The sequence below is a fragment of the Seriola lalandi genome, unplaced genomic scaffold (genome assembly GCF_002814215.2).
Source record: "Seriola lalandi dorsalis isolate HSWRI2012SDOR001 ecotype SW California unplaced genomic scaffold, Sedor1 jcf7180002054606, whole genome shotgun sequence".
NCBI classification, from domain to species: domain Eukaryota; kingdom Metazoa; phylum Chordata; class Actinopteri; order Carangiformes; family Carangidae; genus Seriola; species Seriola lalandi.
In genome coordinates, this window is record NW_019525159.1 from 1,300,735 (window position 1) to 1,323,132 (window position 22,398).

Sequence of the window (22,398 nt, forward strand, 5' to 3'; positions counted from 1 at the left end):
TCAGCTCACATTATTCATTTCTTTATCAGTATGCTCTGTTTGCTTGCTGCTTCTTTTTTTGTTCTCACTTACAGTTCTTTATGTAGTACTCTCACATAACTCGTGTTAAGCAAGTGCTGTTTTATTGTCTGTTCTTATTTTTCACTCTGTTGGTCGTTCTTCCTCATTTGGTGGTGATTATGAGGAGCAAAGCTGATGTGCTATGTGCACTCTAGCTAAGACCCCGTCACAGGATGGTGCAATACGATGCCTGCCTGAATCCATTACCTCTGTAAAATTAATAAAAGGTTCTTTCCTTAAGTTGCTTAGGAAAGCTTTAGAGAGTCCTGTCAGAATTTTTCTCTTAAGGGAAACCTTCACCAGTAAGCTAAGCTGACTTCTACAGCTTGAGTACTTTTCTTACGGAATAAATTCTTTTGAATTTGATGTTTTAAGATGTTTTAAATTTTATGCTACACAAGGACACATTAACATAACTGAATCTCAGAAGCCCAGGTCTCGAAGAGGTGTGTTTCATTACTTAGTTTTGTTTTAAGTAAGTGCGCTGACATTGTGCAAGCAGATGATTGTCTTTGCCTCAAAGACGGGGCTACTGGCATAAATGTTGCTGGGATCTTTTGCCAAGTCTTTAGTCTCATTTAATGGACTGAAATTTCACAGCATATTTAATGGACTGGAAATCAGAGGAAAAGGCTGTTTGATGACAAAACAGATTTAAAGCATATTAGGAGGGAATTGCTCCTCTCAGTCATCTTATTAGGCCTGAAGAGTGAAACCAGATACATTATGCTGTGGGGGAGTGTAGAAAAAGACACAGTTCAGTGCCAAAAAAAGTTTATAGAAAGAGTGAAAGAAGTTGTCTGACAGATTGGTATAAATTGATGTGGAGTTTGTGGGAGTTCACTAAAGGAATTTGACTTTGGATGTGTGTGATGCAGTGGACATTGTACAGAGTTAGCATATCCTGTTCTCTAGTGGGACGATGAGTAGATGTTTTATCAAATGAAAGAAGAAAGTGGACGTAAGATCTCTTCACACAGACCTCTTATCTGCTCTTGACTGTCTGTGCAGAACAGATTTTTCTTGTAAACACAGAGGAAGGGGAACATCTTAATCCCTTGCCAAACTGCCCAGTCAAATGGGAGCTCTGCCTCCCATGTCTCATTTGTCCTTTGAATTTTCTTATCACCTCCTTCCCCATCCCTTTGTTTTCATACTGATTTACTACCTGCCAGAGACGGTTGACTCTCACAGTTTGACCACACAGAGAATTATAGAGGGAGCATCAAGGGGCTGCACAGGCCAGGAGAATTCATAGGGAGGAGCTGATTGTACACGGCCCACTGATGTCACACACTGGCTTGGGTAGTCAGGGTCTTGGCACAAGGCCGAGACTAGACCAGCGGAGCCAATTCAAGTAAAGGGAGAGAGCCAAAAGAATAACTGGAAACTGCATCAGCAAAGGCCCTTCAAAAAATGCTCCCGAGAAAAAAAAGAAAGTTTGAAAAGGAAAACAATTGTATCTTGAAAGCACAGGAACAAGAGTAGCAAAGGTGAGTGATCAGGGTCAGCAACAGTCATGATGCAGGGTTAAAAATTAAAGAATGAAAGTCACAAGCGGATGAAGGGCGGGAAACTAGACAGAGAGACAATGAAGTTCGTTGGAGGAGTATATAAGGAAAACACCACAGAGTTATCTCTGTATGAAGCATAAAGAATTCCGTCATTCATTTACTGTATGTCCGTGCAACACGATTCAGGTAAAAACAAAGTCAAAGTATTTCTGGGAAGACATTGTGTTTCTACCATTCAAAGACTCTCAGACTCAGCTTGTGATAAGTGGAGACTCATGTCTGTCTCCTGGGAAATCAACCTATATTCTTTTTTTCTTTTTTCAAAGTAAATGTTCTGCACTGAAGATGGAAAGCAAGTATCTTATCAAAGTGTCATTACCTGCGGCTCCTTTTACCACGTCCACACCGTATCACACACATTATACATGCATAGGCACAGACAAATGGAAACATGGACGGTATTGTCTCATATTTCTTGGTCATCTTTCCCAATGTCCCAGACAATTTCAGTCCACCAGTCCATTTGTCTGCACCTTCACCCCCTCTGTCTTTCCAAGCTGTTTTATTTTCTTTAGGATCTGTAACGGAAATTCAAAATAAGAGTCCGTTTTTGCCTCAAACGAGAGAACAGATATGAGTGTTATGTTATTAGGATGGACAGAGTGCAGCAATTAAATATGCAACAGCTTTAGACGTTATATTCCCCTTTGGCTCTCTTGGCAATTATTATTATTTTCATGTTCTGGAACAAATGTCACCATCTTCTCACCTGGGATTGCAGTGCCCCCTTTGGCCAATATTTGAAGAAAAAAAAAAAAGGGACTGAAGACATTTATGAGGTGCCGCAGCCTGTGTGTGTATGTTTGTGTGTGCGTGGTTCAGGTATTGCTCATGTTGAGGGGAAAAAAAAGCCAGTCTCCATAATGTAAATCAGTAAATTTTAAAGTGAAGACATGTTTTAGAGTTAGGCAAGTACATGGTTAAGGTTAGAGTAAGTCTCCAGAAAATGAATGTAAGTCCTTTGAAGTCATGGAGACATGACTGTGTGTGTGTGTGTGTGTGTGTGTGATGGCAGATCCCTCTGTCCATTGTACTCTGCATGCGAGAGTCTCTTTCAAATGCATCTGTGCATATGCAATTTGTGGATAGTCTCCTTAGTCCTAATTTGTTCTGTAGGGGTCTGAAAATTTTTCATCGCTCAGGCATGAGCTAATCACAATTCTCTTGGATAACACAACATCAGGAAGCAAGTAAATTAATTTAATATTAGGGATTCACACTGTTTCCCCAGCATGCTCATTGTCTCCCCAACAGGCCCTGCACTGAAAAACAATCTAGCTTCAAATATAATAGAAAAATTATTTGGTGTCAAAAGGCATGATGGATGAAAGCAGAAATTTGTATTTATGAATGTTAAATTTCCACAAAAGTCTCACTCTGGAGATATTTCCAGTTGTTTCTAATGCATTGAGTCACAAAACTGAACAGATTTCAAATCCATGACTCTTCCACTTTTCTAAACCCAATTATCTTGGGGCTATTACAGAAGTAAAAAGTAATTAGAAGTAGGATTTATTGAAATTAAGTCAGTCTTGGGAAAAAAAGAAAAAAAGTCTCTAAATTCAGACTTATTATTCTGCTGTGAAAAGATTTACTCACCACCACTTACATCTATAAAACTCAACCGTGCCAGCTTTACCCCACGCACATGTGGAGCATGGTAATTAAGGCTGATTCACAGAGTGACTGTGGTGGTGATTAGCGAATCTGTTACCCTGAAAATATGGTTAATGAGGTATTACATTATGTGTTAAATGATGTAATTGAGTTTATATATACAGTATATACAGTAAAAACAGTAAGGGTTAGCTATGTATGAGAATACACTAGGTCACAAGTTAAAAAAATGCATAAATTGATCAAAAAAATACTGTATCTCAAATAACACAATAGGTTCCTCCAAATTCCTATTATTACTGTTATTATTTTTCTTAACGTTAGAGCATGGTTATACTTACTCATATTGTAACACTGTTTGCTGCAGTTTTAATGCTACAAAGACAAACAACTTGATTTTTTTTTTTTCAAAAATGCAGCACATTGCACATCAGATAAATAATTAATTTTGATAGCTTTTGACTTGCTTTTGACTTGTTTACCATGTTTTGTGTGCAGCATAGAGATGTAATTATAGAAGCGCGCTGCATTACCTCATTAATGTGTCAAAACTGGAGACAGACTGCAAAGACTAGCTTCCTTCCTGCCTATCTGCGAACCCTCCTTAAATGACTGGCACTGCTTTTTATGGAGAGATGCATGTGTTGACATTTCATAGTTGCAAAAACAAGGATAATTGTCATATCTCCCACTGATATTTTGCAATAGTGTAGCAAAAGGACTCAAACTTGTACAGAATTAAATTGTGGTTGGAACTATTTTTAAACTTGGTGCTGCAAGCAAAATGTCTCTCTACTGCGTCAACTCGACGTCTTCTCATTAATGACGCTCCGTGCCAGATGGGGAGGCTTGCAAATTGGGGAATAACTGTAATTTTGTCAACGCTATATTTGTTTGGGACATATGACTTAGTTTTTCAAAGATCTCACGCGTTTTTGTCACACTTTATGAAATGCTCAAATTGCATATTTATGGTGTTTTTAATTTTTAATCTTCGTGGTAACCTATGAATCTCGGCAAAATATTACATTTTAATGGAGCCTGTCATAAAGGCTGTTTCTCTTCACATCACATCATTAGTGGATATTTTTCATCGTCTGCATTTATTGATCCCAAATAGGGATTCATGATAGCTATCATATTCCCAGTTGACACAGACTGCAAGATAAATGTGTCCTTGCCTAGCATACGGTTTTTGTTTTTTGATTTGACTGCTTTGTTAGTATAACACAGCATACACTCAGCGTGGTAAACTTACCAAAAAAAACTCATTATAGGCTGCACAGTAGCTCCCATATGGATGGCTTCATGGTGTAAGTGAATTATTGTGCCGCTTGATTTCTCTGTCTTCCTAATCCCAGTGTTCCACCTGGAGATTTCCACCACTGCCAGACTGTCTCTGCATCCAACACAATCATAAACTCCACAGTATTTCACTTTCATGCAAAAACAGAAGGTGTGAACTTCAGCAGCGCTGAATCTGCAGCTAATTGAGTGAAACTGTAAACACTGTATGTGACAAATGTTTTTCTTTTCTTTTTTTTCTTCTCAGGACGAAAAGATATTCTCTCTTAATTTCACCAACGCCAAGCCAATGAACCTTATCCTCACATCGCCAGAAACACTTTATTGCCTATGCAACATCAACGCCGATGTTAACATATATGTGAGTAAAGTTTCTTTGTTTTCCAATATGAACTTCCACACCTAGTGTTTTTCCAGGGGTGCAGGTTGGGTACATGTTGGGAAGGGAAATAAAATACTGATCATGCAACAAACCACTAACTTCAGCTCATTACTCTGTTTCACATGATTCCATTACTCCATTACATAATGGTTTGCTGTTGATACACGAGGCCGTTTAACAAGCACCAACTAATCATGAAAAATGAACGGGTTGTGGGGACACCATTGTAAGTGGTTATTTTTCAGTAATGTACTTAGCTCCTGTCTAGTGCCAGCTGTTTACATACAGTCAAACTGCCACAGCTGTGCAGCTCTGTGGGCCTGTTTAGAGAAACAGTGAACCATGCTGCTTTTCCATACATATTGGCTGCTCTGTATGAGGCAGTTTGTTTTGTTTTTTTTGTGTGTGTGTGTGTGTGTGTGTGTGTGTGTGTGTTTTTATTATCCACACTATAAAATCTGTAAGAGAAGTTTTATGGTGGCCAGCAACGAGAGGGGCTGATGGCATCGGCTGTAAAATTAATGTTCCAATGAAATTGGAGATTCTGACTTTTACGCACTGTTCTCAGATTATATCTGTGAATTAAATCTAAGGAGGCCACAAAACAACTTTTATTCAGCTCCTTGAGTGTCTAATTAAATAGAAGGAATAATACTGTTATGGGGACAAACTGCTGCGCTGGTTGTCATAGCTTGGTTATTGTGGTGTGTCAAACTATTTCTGTATTTAAATTTTGGTTATGAGCTTAACAAGGTGAATTGAGCACAAAAATATTGTTAATGAAACCAACCACTGAGTCCTTCAATTTGATTTTGATAGAAAAGTCGTCTTACAACACGTCAACGAGTCTTTTATCATTAAACTGAATAGCCTGTCTCAAACAGGAAATTATATTAAAAATAACTTATGCTTCCAATAAATGAGATTGCTTAAAACTTAAAAAACGATTAATTCTAAATGTCTTTCTGATGGCTTGAAACTACAGTAGTTGCAGATAAGGAGCCTTATACTGCTGGACTCCAGTTGTTAAATGACTCTGTTGTATCTCAACTACAAATAGGTTACATTATGTTGAGCATTTTTCAAAGCTTAACAGTCCATGAAGTGAGCACTTCCATTCTCTTTTGCTGGTTCCCATGTCAAAGTTTAATGTTTATACAAATGACTGGAGTTTGTTGGTGTTCTCCTGATTGGAGTGTTTTTCTTACCTTCACTGGTGTCACTTCATATCAGTACAGGATGGAGGCTGAAATGAGATTTCTTGAGAAAGGAAGAATCATAGTGAACATTTTATCGTCTTTATTTCTTTCTACAAACTTACATTATCATTGTGCTTTAAAACATTAACTATCTTGAATTGCTTGATAAAGTTGTTAAGGGGCAACTCTTGAGCTTCTATGTTTGAGTTTATAACAAGAATGTTTAGCAGCTCACATGTCAGAGCTTTCCTCCTGAGCATGAATGCATCACTTGGAAGACTTAAAAGCCTCCCCCTTTTTAACTGCCTTAACACACAAAAATAGTTTCATGTTGACAGTTAACTAAAGATGAATTAATGTTAACTGTGCTGATGACTTACAGTATATGTGTGAGTACTTTCATACTGACACATAATGAATTGAAATATAAAATCAGAGCTGACCAATCATGATGCTGAAATGTTTACAGGAATGTCATCAGTTAGTGCTATGCTGACAGCAGCGAGTGATACCACATCCTGTATCATGTCCTGTCGAGAGCCTGGACAACACTGTCTGTGGACCACAGGATGTTTTCATGGGATGAGCAGTATCACTGGGGGATAATAGTGTTTTAGTGCAGATTGCAGTGTAAGAGGAAGAGCATCTGTTCTGCATCTGAGTAAGTTCGTCACCAGCTCTGACAGCTTGGCTCAGTGTCACAATCACACCACTTGTTGGCCTCCCTCAGCTGACCTCAGTGCACACAGGGTTGTTTTGAAAAACACTTGAGAACAACATGATGTTTGTCCATAAAGTTGTGAGTCTTCACACTTTTTTCAGTACATTATGTATATGTGTATACTTATGATATACTATGAAAGAATCTGATGTTATTGATCAGGTGAAAAGATGAATCCTGGCATCTCAAACTCACACATCTATCCCACGACAGGCTGATGGGAAAGAAGTTATCATCAGAACGCTCTGTAATCTGCAGCAGATAGAGATGCTGTTTTCACTCAAAACATCTTTGAGTTCCTTGAACTTTACTGTAGGTCTGCAGAATATCAAACCATTTTTCCACACAGATTCCACCGAGACCAATAAGAACACAATTCCACTCTAATCGTTAAAATGATTACCATTGTTATTTCCTTTGTTCTTCCCGTCCTGCTTCTCAGGCTTCCCCATGTCTGCTTGGTTCTGTCGTGACTGGTTTCCCTTTTTTTTTTTTTTATTTCTGCCGTTTCCCTCCACGCTATTTTTGATCCCGTATCAATCAAATATTCATGTAGAAAGACAGATGACTCCCTCAGGCTTACTTGGCTTTCACTTTGTGACGCAAGGACAAAACACACAAAAATAGTTAAACACACTAGGCAGGTCAGGAGAGTGATTTTCATTATTTAAACACACATTTGATAAACACTAACAGGATGAGAAAAACTGTTTCTTCTAAAATTACTCAGCACAATACCGCCCTACTTATTTTCACAGACAAAGGAAGCTGAATAGTTTGTTGAGTCAGAATCCAGTAAGTATGCATCACACTGTCTCAGAAATAAATCAGTGAAATGATTAAAATAGAAGCACACAAAGAACATTAAAACATGACATAAAATAAATATGGTACTTGATATACATTTTTTTTCAGTTTAAGAGTTCACTTCAAATAAGAGATTTCTTGGAAAAAAATAAATAAAACTCTCTCACCAAAATGAGCTGTTCTTTAGGGTCAGTGTTTACATTATGAAGAGATGCAGCAGTACTTGTACAGCACTTCATTTCCCCCTTCAGCCTCTGGACTGCTGGACAAATCAGAGTAGATTAAAATCCATTGAAGTCTGAGCCCAAAATAAAACAGGAACATTGAATTGTTATTTATTGAGCTACTTTTTTTTTTTTTTACATGTCTAAATGTCTAGAAACCTGTTCACTCCTCTAATCCTTATTATTCATGCAAAGCAAAATGTAAACTCCATTATTTCCCATTGGCCCAGACGAGGAAACAGCAGTGTCTAGATGTATATATTTATACCTTGTATGGAGCCAGATTCCAGCCGACTGCGGTGACGCACAAAGCTAAAAAAGGTCCCATTTCCTGGCCCCACTCAGGAAGCAAAGGAAAGACCTTGGCTCCAACAGGGTTGTGCAACTGGGCTCGTGGACACTTAACCATAATAAACATTTCTTTTTAACAGGACCCTACTAAGAGAATAGAGGGAGAGTTGGGTGGAGGGTAATAGAGGAGAATGGGAGGGATGGGCAAACAAGTTTGATATGACAGAATGTTGAGCAGACATGAGGTAAATATAAATAAATATAAAGCTTACTCAGTCAATTCTGTGTTATTGTAGCAGTGGGTAACAGAGAGACACGTGCCTTTAAGGACCCCAGGTGATTCTGATTTGTGTTCTTTTGGGAAACTGCCTTTAATAAAAACGAATTGACACTGACTTTCACTCTGTTTTTACAGTTGAGCAACAGCTCAGCAATCACCCTGTATGGTAATCAACATCATAACAATGTCCACAAGCAAGACTTCCCCACCCAAGATGAGGAGCTGGTCAGGTGGGCACAGCAGAAGTTTGGGGGTGTGACGTCGTTCACCACAGTCCGAAATCTGAGCAATATCTCATCAAAAGGAATAGCAGGTGAGAATTGTTTGTGCAGCCTGGCTGATATTTAATTAACAACATTTTTAACATGCCATACATATGAAATGAGGATGCATGTGAGACAGCATTATAGTATTCAATCAGGTCATTGCAAAAACTTTGCAAAGGACTTTCTGGCTGCCTAAAAGTGTTTCAGATTTATCACCCTTGTCACCCATGATGTTTATCTGGAATAGGCTATCTGCATCTTTGTTTGGTCTAAAACAGTATTTCTGGTGCTGAGGAGAGCAAAGTAATTACAGTCGGGAAAACTTACATCTCCAGCTTATATAACTCAACAGCGCGTCTGCAGTACAGTAATCAAGGATGGATGCAGTGTTGTTCCCAGAGCTCTTGATAAAATTCATCACTCACATTATCTTATCTTAAGCGTGTATAAAAATCCTTTCTGATGAAATCACTGAGAAAACACCGTGCTGTGATGAGACCGCGCTGTGTTGAAAATGCCTTTTTTCCAGCGTCTGCACATTCCACCTCACTTCTTTGATTTTTAAATTTTAGTTTTCACAGAACAGATTTCTGTTACTGCAGTTCACCAACACACTGATGTCCAATGTTCTCATCTCAGTTTGTAGGAAAAACAAGCCCAAAGCAAGCGCACTTGTTATGCTTTGATTCCTAATGATATAATTGTGCAACATGGACGGATTTTTTAAAACCACAGATGTGCACATAGAGATAAATAAATGAAAAGAAACCAAATGTGTTGCTTTGAACTGTTTCTTTTAAACCAGAAAACTCACAGTATGTAGGATCAGACGATGAGAATGTGCAGAATCGACTGAGAGAGAGTGGACAACATCACCTGCCCCCAAAAAGCTGCATTACATACAGAACCAGACCCCATGCTGTTTTATTTTTGGAAGCTTCTATGTGTGGGCCACGCTCTGGCTGCTGTATGACCATTCTCCTACAAGACACCTTAAACAAATGAGGGAATATACAGTGTACCAAAATATATCACCCTGCCGCAACTCTGTATACTTCAGGTATTGAATAAAATCCTACAAATCATCTCAATCTTGTCCCAGAGGAAGCAACCCCTAATGACAATAGAAGGTAAACATTGCCTTCTATTTCAGAGATGTCCAGGGTAAAGCTGTGTGTACCTACTAATCCTTTATCATATACAGCAGTGAGCCAAACAACAGCATGGGCAATAACAGCAAGAAAACAGAATTTAAGACTAGAATAATAAGCAGTGCTACTACTGATTTTAAAGCCCAGTAAACCTCCTATGATGCTGAAGTTTGAAACACAAATACCTGTACACTGACTAGCTTTGCCATATGGCAAAATCTCATGTAATCAGTGTAAATCCTTAGCTTGGGTAAGGTAAAGAACTGGGGATTTAGCTTGCATATGCCAAAATATTTGGAAAGGGAAGCTATGGACAAATGGCCAACAATGCTGGAGATGGAGGCACAAAATACGCCATGATTTAAAGTGAGCATTCAAGGCTGAGTAAAGGCTGGACATAAGGATATTATGGGCTGCCTTTGCCAGCAGCAGTAGCAGCAGGATGCTCGACGCAAGCACAATTATTTCCTAACAAAGCCACCTTAAGGCAGTTTGAGCCAAAGCAGAGCTCTGACATGGGTTAGGATAGAAGTGAACGGCAATGATGCTGGAATAGTGATGGCCGCTTTTATGTCCAGTGGCTTTCACAGTGTTTTTGACAAATTTAGTTTTAATCTCTCCTCTTTATGATTGCCTGTCCTTCTCCAAGTCTATCAATTATAAGGATTTACTGTAGGTGATGGTTTAACATCCCTGTCTGTCAGAGGCATACTCCTCTTGTCCCATTTTAATTGTGTTTTGTTTTTCAGCCAGCCACAGTTTAAGCTAGTGCTTTAATTTACTCATAGCCCACCAGGGCATTCGAATTACTCAAGCAGAAGAACAGCTCACATTGCTATTTCGTTGTATCTCTTGGCCTGTGTTGGGGTGTTGGGCGAACTTGTGTAGGCCTTGTCGTAGGCGTTTGAAAAATCTGTGCAATGACTACACAACAGTGTGTTGCCAAGTTGAAGGCTTATTAAGTAGCTGAGTAGAAAATATGTACATGTCCCTCAGGTTTCTTGAATGTCTCAGTGTGATTTGAAATTCATGTCATGCTATTGTTTGTGCCAAAGAGGAGTGTTAATCGGGGTAAAGGCAGCTACTCAAATTCTAGTTGCCCGGCTAAAAGCCAGTCAGGACTTGTAGTAACTAGAAGTAGCTTGAAGTGATACTGCACCCAAAATACTACCCCCCAGTAGGCTTGAAAGACAGTTGCTACAAGCTGGTAGTTCCCTCTGTGCAAAGGGGGGTATAGCAGCGATCAGCTTGACTTCAATGTGGTTACAATATGCTCAAATACGCCTCAAATATTCCCTTGGTTATTTCCCACTGCTTCTCGTATTTTGCCGTTGCTGTGATGAGGCAATACGAGGTGCTGTGGGAAACTTATATCACCCCCATTTCCAGCATAGTGTTATGAAACAAAATGCGCATAGCAATTTGAGCATTGCACCAGGGTGCAGCTGTAAACAATCAATCACCATTATTTGGTCAACGGCTGAGTATAATGTTCTCCCATGAGGCTGCTCCTAGAACAGCTTCCATATACGGAAAGCCAAGGTGCTAATGTGTCAGTCTGGTCTTCTGTTGCAAACTGGACTATGGTTCCCCAGCACTGGTCACCAAGTTAAACACTGTCAACTAAAATGTCTGTTCTGTTACCGGAAGAAGTCTCGAGGAGCATCGCTCTCAGTGAAACTACCCTGTTAGATTGATATAAATAACAGAATATAACAAAAGTATTGGTTATTGCAGCCACTACACTACTGCCAAAGTTAGGTATTAGAACAGAAGGGGTGGCAGTCCATTTTATGGAGCTGGTGTCTACTTAAATAAATGCAGAAATCTTTTTTTTACTCGTAAGTTCCACTGGAATCTCATTTTGTGTTACAAACAATGACTTAACACTGACAGAAAATGAATGTTTGTGCTTTTACAGGAACCACCAATACTAGCTCTCATCATTGTGTGCTTAAAAATGAAGATGCATCAGAGAAGCACTTCATGAAGATTGAAAGAACATCTTTGGCTTCACCATTCACATCTTGCTCGCCACAGCAGCAGATCCCCAGTGGTGAAGCGGAGCTTCACATCATAAACATCCCAGAGAATGCCAGCACATGGTAAACCTTAAGATTCAAAAGACATCTATCTCGTGTATTGTTTTTGCCAAACGTTCTCATGTCATTTTTGATTCTGCATATTGCAGCAATGTATCACTTCGCATGGACACAAAGGAGATCCGGGTGTTCCTCCGAGGTCCTCAGGGCACCACATGGATCATCCTCAGTCAACACACCCGGTTTGGTGTAAGCTTACACATACACAGTCTCCAGTAGTTATAGCTGATTTATTGACATACGTTTTCCCATATCTTGTAAAATGAGCTTGTTATTGATTGAGTACATGTACAACACTGTTTCCAAATCATTACTGATTCATCTGAACTCTTCTCGTCCTCTCTTTTTACAGTCTAACAATGACATCCTGCTGCCCGCCCTCGCCCACAGAGTACCGCCTTCATATACAGTGAACAGTGACAATGCAGAGGATGTGCAGAGGAAGGCTTTAGATGTGTTTAAAGTCAGTACTTTCACCAGCTATACTGAACTCAGACCAGTGGGCTCCACAATTATAATGGCTCTTGTAAGAAATGAAAGTCCTGCAGGTAAGGACAATAAAAAGTAAACATTTGTTTTGAGGCATTTTCTACAGAGTAGATGGAGTATGGCAAAAAGCCATTGCCCACACATAATGCATGTTGCACAATACCAGCAGTGAGATGAGAAATCAGGAGGATAATGACTTCTATAATAATAGTATTTTTTAAGACAAAGAAAGTACATCAACAGTGATAAAATGGATGTAAATAGTTAATTTTGTGTTGATGCTTCTCTACAGAACCATCACCAGAAACAGTACCAGAACCAGTCGCTACAGATATTACCCCTCAACAGATGCCTCTGCTGATGCAGCTGTACACCTCCCATGATTACGTTTCTCCCCTGGACCCCAACACCAGGGTCCAGAGTGACAAGAGAATTTATGCAGAGGTAAGAAATCATTCACCATCTTTCTAGATATAGTGCATATAATATATATAATACATGTATTGGTTAGTCCGTCCCAAACATCTCAAAATCACTTTACTGCGCTTACGGACAATACTGTATGTCTTTTTGACACACAGCTATTAAGATTCAGAGTGCTGTACTCTGTATAGTTTTTATACTCTTTTTTTTATAGCGTGTAATGCTTCACCTCGCTCAGCTGATCTGACAGATTCTTGTGCTTTTTCCATTCCTGCCTCGGTTTATTTTATCCCTCTCTCTGTCTCCTGCAGATTTCTGGGCACACTTTAGGCGATATTATCTTAACCATCAAGGTGATCGGCTGCATTGTGCGCTCCAAGGGCTCGTGCCCTGTTGTGAAAGACCTGCCCTTCATCCCAGAGGCCTGCTCCCCAAATTCTTGTCCCAACAGCACCCGACTCAGCTTCTCTTTAGATCAGCTCCAAGAGCTGACGTCCACCACCTGGGACCTGGAATGTACCGTCAAACTATGCTCCAGTGAGGTAGGGGTTCATCTTAAACATCTTAAGCAATGTAAACAAGAAGAAATAAGTAAACATAACCTGTGTTAGAATATTCCTTTGGTTAACTACAATATTTGGTATTGATGTGTTGTTGCACAATCAAAACACTGAAGCTTAAATGCAGTTTATAATCTTGTGACGTTGTGACCTTTTGGGTTTTTTGATAAGTTGTGTTCTTGTTGCTGTTGATAAGTTGTTCTTACCACCTCACTAGAAATGTGGAGATGGAGGAAGAGTGAAGAGGAATCTGGAGGTTACTCAGCCGTGTCTGCAACCACCAAGTGAGTTCAGTTTAAACTCCAAAATATGGATCAATACTTTTTCTTAATTATCTCCCTCGAAGCAGATGATACTTTGACCCACAGTTAAACAGTTTTATCAGAGGATTTTTTCATACTGCTATATTTATGATGGTCTACATACAGTTCTTCCTCTTGTCTTCCTCTCTTTTATTATGTTTTTTTGACAAAACAAAAATATTTACTGTGATTTATTCTCAATTACTAAAGCTGACATTTAACAGCAGAAGGCAGCAGGGCATGTGGTAGATTATTTCGTTCAAATTTCCTCGATTTATCTAATTCTTGATTCGTTCTTCCTTTAATATAAATGATATATAATGTATAAATTACCAGTTTAGTAGAGCAAGGAATTTCACAACAGTTAACAGAAATATTTGCAACACTATAATAAATTAATTATTTTAACAAACAAAAAAACTTCATTACTTTCGCATTAATGAAAATGCCCCAAACGCAACAACGCAGAAAGGTCCACTCTCCAAAATGGTCCACATAATGCTATCTTGATGGTGGCCTTACTATGAAGATGAATGTTTCATGGGCGTGTTTAATTCTCTAACAATAAACTCTCTGAACTCTCTGAAGAAGAAAAACAGAAACTTTTTAAATTACCTGTTTCTGCCTTCAGGACTTAAATGCTAATCTGGTGCTCGGTCAGTGCATTGCTGTTTGCTGCTGTAATTTTCAGTCCTATTGTTGCTTTCATTGCACAAAACACGCAGCGCAGACGGTTGTCATAGCAGTGAAGTCAGGATATGCAGTGAAGCCAGTAAGGGGTTGTGGGGCAGTCCCTCGTCCTTTAGGAAGGCCTGCAGGCTGACCTTGTGGCCACAATCAGAAGTAATGGCTCTCAGGGGAGGGAGGTGAAGTCCTTTGTGTTTCCAAGGGGGTATGACTGCGATGCTGTCCAAACAGCCACTGGACCTTGTGCTATTGTCGGACCATTCAACACAGTTGATTCAAACAAGGAAAGATGCCTTTCTCCAAAGAAAAGAGCCTCTAGGCTGATGATTAATTTTCTAGGAAAATTCTGATTCCATTTCTCAGAAAAATGACAGAAGAAAGTAGACACTGATTGAATGGGGGAACACCTGGAGTTTTTCAGACTTCTCTGTAAAACTGATAAAGGATTTGTTTATTTTTTAAACTTCCTTTATCCTCCATTTCCTTTTTTAAAAAGAAATACAAAGGCTGGTGTGTCAGTGTTGCAGCGTATGTGGTGAGGAAGCTGACTTAACTACTCATCCACACTTTCCTGTGTCCTGTTTGTCCTTGTCTTTTCTGTTTTGCTAATTAGAAATGTGTTTTTTTTCCTGGAGCAACTGAAACACAGGAATGGAATTAGTTATGAAGGAACATGCTGGTTTAGAAGGTCTGTTTACGTGGCTCCATTCATTAGCCAGTGTCAGAGTTACAAGGGTTATATCAGCAGGACTAGCAGACTGCATTCTGTCACGAGCCTTCCCTGGGCCGGACTGAGTGCTCCATTCAGCAATCCTTCCTGTTTGCTAGTTTTCATACAGAGTTCTCCAGGGAGTCACAGCTCAGGCCTGCTGCGTGTCTCCTCCTCTCCACCTGCACTGGAGCTTCTGCTTCCTGCTCCTGTTTATTCAGCTTTGCTGTCAAAGCCACGCTCAGACAAACGAACACAGCAACTGATTACAGACAGAAAAAAGTCTCAGGAGAAAGCCTGCTCAAGCTGTTGTGATGTTTCTGGCCCATTCGGGGTCAAGGAATGTTCCTTACTGACAGATCAACAAACTAGGTTGACTGTCTGGGATGCAGTTGGTTCAAATGCCCACAAGATGTCACTATTCAGTGACATGATAATCAGCTAGTATTTGCTTTTGTTTAATCAAATAAGCATAATAGTTAATGTAATCATTTTAATTTTAAAATTAAATCAACCCCTCTGGAGTTACATGTACAATATTACACTTTGTAATTCAATTTTGTCGATACAGTTCAGTTCAAATGTTGAAATGATATTAGCATGAAGTGATTTGATCTAGGCTCAGAGTAGAGGCAGCTGCATTACACACACCAATTATTCAAATGTACATGATGCACAGAGTGGTGGCACGTTTCTACAAAACAATCCCGCTGTCTCCTGTCCTTCATGTCCTTCATGTCCCGTCTGTAATGTACAACAGGGAAGGAGAGCTGTATTGTATGAGGCCCACTATAGTACTTAGCCTAGCATTTTCCACCAGGAGGGAGGAGGCAACAGAGGCAGGTGAGAGAAACTCGTGCAAAGGTGATGATTAGTTTCTTCCAAATGTTGTGGATACATGTGGGAGGATCTCTACAGGTACCAGAAAAAGGGGAGAGTGTTTGCACTCTGTTTTTCTTGATATGCAACACATAGCATGGGGACTTTGGACTGCTTACTTACATGTTCCAGACAAAGTTGTGTGTGTAGCCTCTCAAATTCAGATTTTGGGTACAAAATTGAAGACTGTAAACAATTTAATAGCCAATTTAGCCCAGTCAGATACAAAAAATACTGATGCAGTAAAGGTTTAGATCATAATTGTAACTTGTAAAAACTGATTTTTAAATAATTTTTCAAGGACTTTTAAAAAGAAAAAGATTCAATAACATCTAGCATGTTTTTCTCAGCTTGAAAAGTAGAAGCAGGGATCAATAATTGCCCAGTGAGTAGTTGTAGTTGTACAAACAGATGTCGGAACAGTTTGAGGTGATGTTTGAATGAAGGGGAAAACTGTCAATGATCTATTGTAGACCCCTATTGAAATGACATCTGTCTCAAGGTGATCTGTTCATACCCTTGCCGGACCACAATGAATGAAGCAAAACTGTGGGATGGCCTTGCCAGACTAATACAGTATGTCTGCACTCAGTATTGTATGTCAGAGGCTTGATCAAGTTTTAGTGTTTGCCTGTTCTCTCACTCTTTCAGAGAAAGTGATTTCTTTATTGCTGCTGGCTCCAGGTTTTATGTTTTCTATTAAGTTTGTTAGCAGAGAAGCACGTTGTGTAGGGTAAGCCAACACGCAGCTAGCTCAAAGAACAACACCAATGCCAAACTTGATTGTTAATTGAAAATTGTATCATTAAATTGGTTCGGAGGAAATGATAGACTACAAATTTTTTTCTGAGTGAGGTCACCCTGCAAAATTAATGAGTGTTAACATGTCCTGCATGGGCTTTGCTTGTGTTTGTCACCTCATCTAGGAGAGAGGTGGGAAGCTTGTACAAATCACATGTATTTTACATTACTGTGAAATATTTTTAGAATCTCTACCATAAATCTTTAAATTAACAGGCATATGTTGGTGTCAGCTTGTGCAAGTGAGAAAACCAACCTGTAGAGATGTAAAACTGTTGATCACAGTGAACATTTGGTCGTCTCGTTCATTATTTCATCAAAAATCCATTGTCATTATATAGTTTGACAGTTGAAAACTTGTTTGAATGAACCTGAATGGTTCATTCAAACAAGTTCCTACATCCTGAATTTGAGTTTCAGTTGCCTAAAAATATTGTATTCACTAGAGACATTATTGCTAGTATCGGAATGTGCACTGGGTTTGACAAGCATGAGTCTCTGCAAATTTATTTGCATAGTGTGTTGTCATTAGCAGTAACCATCAGTTTTGACTTGTGGTTGTGACTGTTTGCTGTTGTTTAACTGAAGCTTGTATACATTATTCTTTTATGTGTATGTTTCAGCCCCACCATGCTTTGATTTTGGCCTACCTGGTGTTCTGGGCATTGCATTTGGAGGGTTCCTGATTGGAGTTTTACTTATTGGAGCACTGTGGTTTATCAAAATTAAAACAGGTAAATATATGACTAACAATGAAGTGTCTGCTGTTGAATATTGATCTGAATTCATATTTGTTCTGTATTTGAAATGGTCTCATTATGTTTAATTCAGGATACCCAACTGGACTGGACATGAGGTCAACTGCAGCAAATCTTCCTGGTAAGATTATTTTTTCTTTTTTCTTTTCATCAGTGTCTTTCTTTGCTATCATGTTCTTATCTGATTTTTTTTATCCTCATGTTTCTTAAGGATGTCCTTGCTCAGGAGCAAAACGACAACCAGTTTCTACGAACCCTTCCCCCTCTGAGAACAGCAGCGCCAACGCTAGCATTGGAAGCACCCAAAGCACACCGACCAGCAGCATGGCATGAGATTATGGTAATCTCCACCACCAGTAGGGCCACCATCTCCCTTCAAAGTAACCTATATGGGTTTTGTGCTTTTGTTTTTTTTTAATAATGCTTAAAAAGCATTCTTCCCCTCCCTGCCCCCCTTTAAATTCTCATTAAAAAAGCACAACCACCGTCTTTGACACACCAAGCCTGAAATGGATGTGATCTGGGAGTTTGTAATGGTCGGGGGGTGGGGGGATTCTCGGTGACGGATAACAGAAGTCTAATCAATGGCTTCTGACGCTCACCTCTGTAGCCTCCCTGTAAAGTCAAGCTCCTAGACAGGAAGTTAAAGAGGGCAAGAGAAAAAAAATAAATTGGCTCCCAGCAACAGGAAAAACAAACCATATCCCCCAAGAGCTAACAGGAAATTCACTGCATTCCTTTCAATGAATTGTGCTCGTTTGATGGCAGCACAATAATAGTTAGACAGGAGACAAACCAGTCAAAAGATTGACTTTGAAAAACAGATGAAAAGCTGTTTTGCATTCACATCTAAGCTACAAAAATACGAAGGGCTTTCGGCTCAGTCCAAAAAGTTATCAACAACACCTGGGGGACTGAAAAGCTCAACATGTTAGGATCTCAAACCAGTCAATGAAATGCTCACTTCGAGGGGTATTTGTTCTTAATTGGAGTTCGAGGTCAACGGTTAACAGCTACCTCCTATTATTTAGAAGTCTGGAGCTAAGTTTCAACTTGACACTAGATTTCTCTGGTGAATTGATCTTATTTTTCTGCCTTTATAATTTTTTTTTAAATTCTGTGTCACTTTAGGCAAATAGCTGACCTTAGCTTTTTGTGCTATCCAATAGCTGTATCAGGGCCTCCAGATCAAAAGATTTCTTTGCCGGTGCTTATTTGATTTTCTAATTACCCAATAAAAACAATCTAAGATCATGTTTATGGCCCACAGGTATCAATAAATCATGAACCATTAAGAAAAGGGCTTTTATTCATGTGAGCTCAGAAATAATCACTCTTGTAATGTACAGTAGCACATGCAGAGTTGTATGACTGTATTCAGAGCTGAGTAATGTGCCCATGAGGAGGGGTCAGCACCAAAACTCCTTCACATCAGTTTTCAGGCCTCACACTCATATATGGACTTCAGCGCCACTCATACAGTTACGCCCACAGGGTGGAGTTTCCCTAAAATAGTCTGTCTGGAGGTTGAATTCCAGTACTTTTCCTTTACACAATATCCATGTCCATCACCACCGCCTGACTTTATTTTTGTTGCAAAAATAAAATCCATGGTTGTAGTAACAAACACGAACACATACATAAAGAGAGCTTTATGAATCGCAATTAAGTGTTTTGAGGCTGACTTAATTATCACCCTGTACACCAAGATGCAGCTGTTTAATGGTTTATAAACCATTACTCTTCCTTTATTTAAAGATAAGTACTTGACATTAAACTGGACAAAAACTGTCCACCCTGCTTTGCTCATATTCAATGTATTTTCATTCAATATGTAGCCAGCCATGAATGCCCTGCTCTGTCTTGTGATTGGAGATGAGAGCACAGAAGGGGAAGCATTTTTAGACCTCTAATGGATGTTACGGATCACCAATGCATTCAGAGCTTTCCGCTTTGACAAACAAGCCATCATTGCTACAGGTTGAAGAGTTGCCACCTCGATGTGACCAAACTCCTAGAAAAATATTGGTACCAAAAAAAAAAAGAAGAAAATAGGCTTATATTATATTATATAATGAATTTGATATTTAATTAGTATTTCCCATGCTGAGGGAAATTAAATCTTTGCAGTTTAAGTTAACTGAGTGTTTTAAATGAATAATCATGGTATATTGGCAAACCTTGTTCCCTAAAAGCTGAACACAGATGAAACCTGGCAAACTCAAAAGATGTGCTGACTGAAAAAAAGCTCCCTCCACTTTTACTTTAACCTTTAAACATAAACTACCTGTATAAGTCTTAAGTTTGGACTCAATAGTATAATCATTAGTAACAATAGTATACTACCAAATTTAAGATGTTTTGTCTGCAACAATACATAAGAAAGTAAATTGTGCTTTAACCCTATGAATACTAGTTTAAAACTCCAAATCTAGCTTTATTTTCATCTTATCACAGATCATTTGTAACGATATGGAAACCGTCGTTGGAGAGAAACGACTTTAAATGATTAGTTAAAACGATAAACTTCAGCTTACGACATTTGATCGGCTGCATCAGCCACTGCAGTGCTAATGCTAGACAGAAGCTGCACAGATGCATTATGGGGGGCTTCCACGAGGGCTACAACTGTAGAGTGACGGTTGATCCGTGAACCCACTATTTGTTTTCAGTGTACAGATGTAAATGTATTTTATATTTTTTAATGCCACTCTTTTACCTCTTTAAAAAAAGAAAATATTTCCGTCACGTGTCAAGTATCGTACGTAAGCAGGCAACATTTCAAAATCTACAGTAACCAGCCTCGACTCAAGCACCACAATTGTGATGTTAAAACTTTTCTTTATATGCATTTGATACACTGATTTACTTTTAGTGATGCATGTATTTTCACATCCCAAACAGTTACTCACCTTCTTATTTGGATTGCTAAAATAATTCATTTCAAACCTTTCAAATCAACTTCAAACCTAATCTCAAAAATTGTTCTGTGTTTGTCAAACCAACTACGTTTGTAAGATGTATCCTCATTGTTTGAATTTGTGTAGAGACACAACAAAGAGGGCCAGTACAAATTGCCACTTGAGTATTTGTGCAATATGATGAGGTTAACTTGTATGTAATGTCTATATGTATCTTCTTTTTTTTTTTACTATGTTTTTTTGTAAGTGTTGTATGATATTCTGACTTTGAATCATTTTCTTAACCTGCTTCGTTCTTTCATGTATTTGAAGAACTGGGACAATTTCTAATCAAGGCACTTATCAAATGCACAAGATTTTTTTGTATTGTAATCTTTTGTTTCTTGTACTCTCATATAGATTTGAGTTTTTGATTACAGTGTAGTCACAGACGTGACACATCACATGTCACAGGCAGTAAATTTTGGTTTTGTTGGTTTTACCCCTGTTTGACTTTAGCCCTCACTGTAAGATTCCCCTGCAATCCCAAAACACAGCATATCTCTGCTGACACTGACATCCTGACATTGTATTGAGTTCATCGTTCTGTCTGCTGTGGGTGTGATGGGGAAGAGCTTTGTGAATTCTGAAAGACAGAATGTCTCACCACAAAGTAGCATCCCAGTTAAACATGCAACACTCTGACAGGTTTTAGGGAAGATTCAAACTTAAGAAAGTGAAAATGCAGCAAATAGTGAGAACTTTTTCCATTTTATTTTAAAATAATGCCGCATTCTTCGTCTTTTTTTCTAACACATGTATGCCTGTGTTAAACCAGTCCCAGTGATTGTCTCACACCGATGGTAAAATCAGTCAGTTAATTCACTTGTTAACCCTGCAATTCCATTTGTTACCTCTGACCACTTCCTCCTCCTCCGCAGACACTCTGCACATTTAACAAAATATGTGTGTCTGTGTGTGCATATACATAGTATATGCACTGCATTTCTGTGTGTGTGTGTGTGTGTGTGTGTGTGTGAGAGTACATGTGTCTATATGTAGGTGTAGAATAGAAACTATGACTACATTTATTTTAAGCTGATTCTTCCTCTAGTCTCTTAACAGTGTCCAAATTCTGAATGCTTACCGAAAAATCTGAAGCCGGAACAACACGTCAGAATGTCTGCTTTGATTTTATAAAGTATAAAATGCAGTGTTATTTTTGTGCTAGAGCGGGGCAGCCTTTTACCATTTAAAATGGGTCCTTTTGTTGAGATAGTATTCAACTGATGTCATGTATTTTTATATTGTCTCTGAAGAAATATCTGTTTTGTCTGGAATTATCTTAATAAAGTGAATATGACAAACCTTTTTCTTTGTGTTTTCTGGTGTCTTTGTTACAGCCTTGTGGCATTGTAGTGGGTCAACCAAGAGCATAATGTAGTTTTGGAAAAAAAACAAACTCCCAGGATACCAAGAATCTCTCAGGACAAGTGGTATCACAGCAGAACGCTGACACAGGATAAAGAGAAAGAGGCAGAAATATGACACACCGCAGAATGGAACTGAAAAAGTAGGAACAATAAAGATTATACCGTGTTTAAGCTGTAAATGCCTGCAGGTTTGATGGAAATATTGTTCAGCATGCTGTAGGTATAGCAAAAAAAAAACACAATCGCTGCAACAACTGCTGTAACTGATGAGCTACTACCACTACAGTAGGTGAGAGCTTCTCTCAACCTTGTTCCTGATTTGATTTGACACTTTTACATTAGCTCTGGCATTGTACAAAGACTTTTCTTAACATTACCAACAGAGAAACATCACTCACTTCAAATTTACTATTCAACCCAACCAGTGGATATGTACAGTTGAACATACTGTATGTACAAATGTACTAAGTATTTTAAG

At 38.9% G+C, this 22,398-nt stretch overlaps 1 protein-coding gene across 2 annotated transcripts in view; it reads left to right on the forward strand.

The window, feature by feature from the left end:
- Nucleotides 1–21,858, forward strand: part of eng (endoglin) — a 38,798-nt gene extending 16,940 nt beyond the window's left edge. For both annotated transcript variants that reach the window (XM_023419552.2, XM_023419553.2), the window contains exons 4-14: nucleotides 4,804–4,917; nucleotides 8,596–8,773; nucleotides 11,799–11,982; nucleotides 12,069–12,168; nucleotides 12,332–12,527; nucleotides 12,761–12,912; nucleotides 13,203–13,433; nucleotides 13,669–13,735; nucleotides 17,453–17,563; nucleotides 17,661–17,708; nucleotides 17,799–21,858. In XM_023419552.2, the coding sequence (XP_023275320.1) occupies nucleotides 4,804–4,917; nucleotides 8,596–8,773; nucleotides 11,799–11,982; nucleotides 12,069–12,168; nucleotides 12,332–12,527; nucleotides 12,761–12,912; nucleotides 13,203–13,433; nucleotides 13,669–13,735; nucleotides 17,453–17,563; nucleotides 17,661–17,708; nucleotides 17,799–17,920 (1,503 nt within the window). In that variant the 3' untranslated portion in view covers nucleotides 17,921–21,858. The remainder of the gene's footprint in view (nucleotides 1–4,803; nucleotides 4,918–8,595; nucleotides 8,774–11,798; nucleotides 11,983–12,068; nucleotides 12,169–12,331; nucleotides 12,528–12,760; nucleotides 12,913–13,202; nucleotides 13,434–13,668; nucleotides 13,736–17,452; nucleotides 17,564–17,660; nucleotides 17,709–17,798) is intronic.
- Nucleotides 21,859–22,398: the final 540 nt, after the last annotated feature.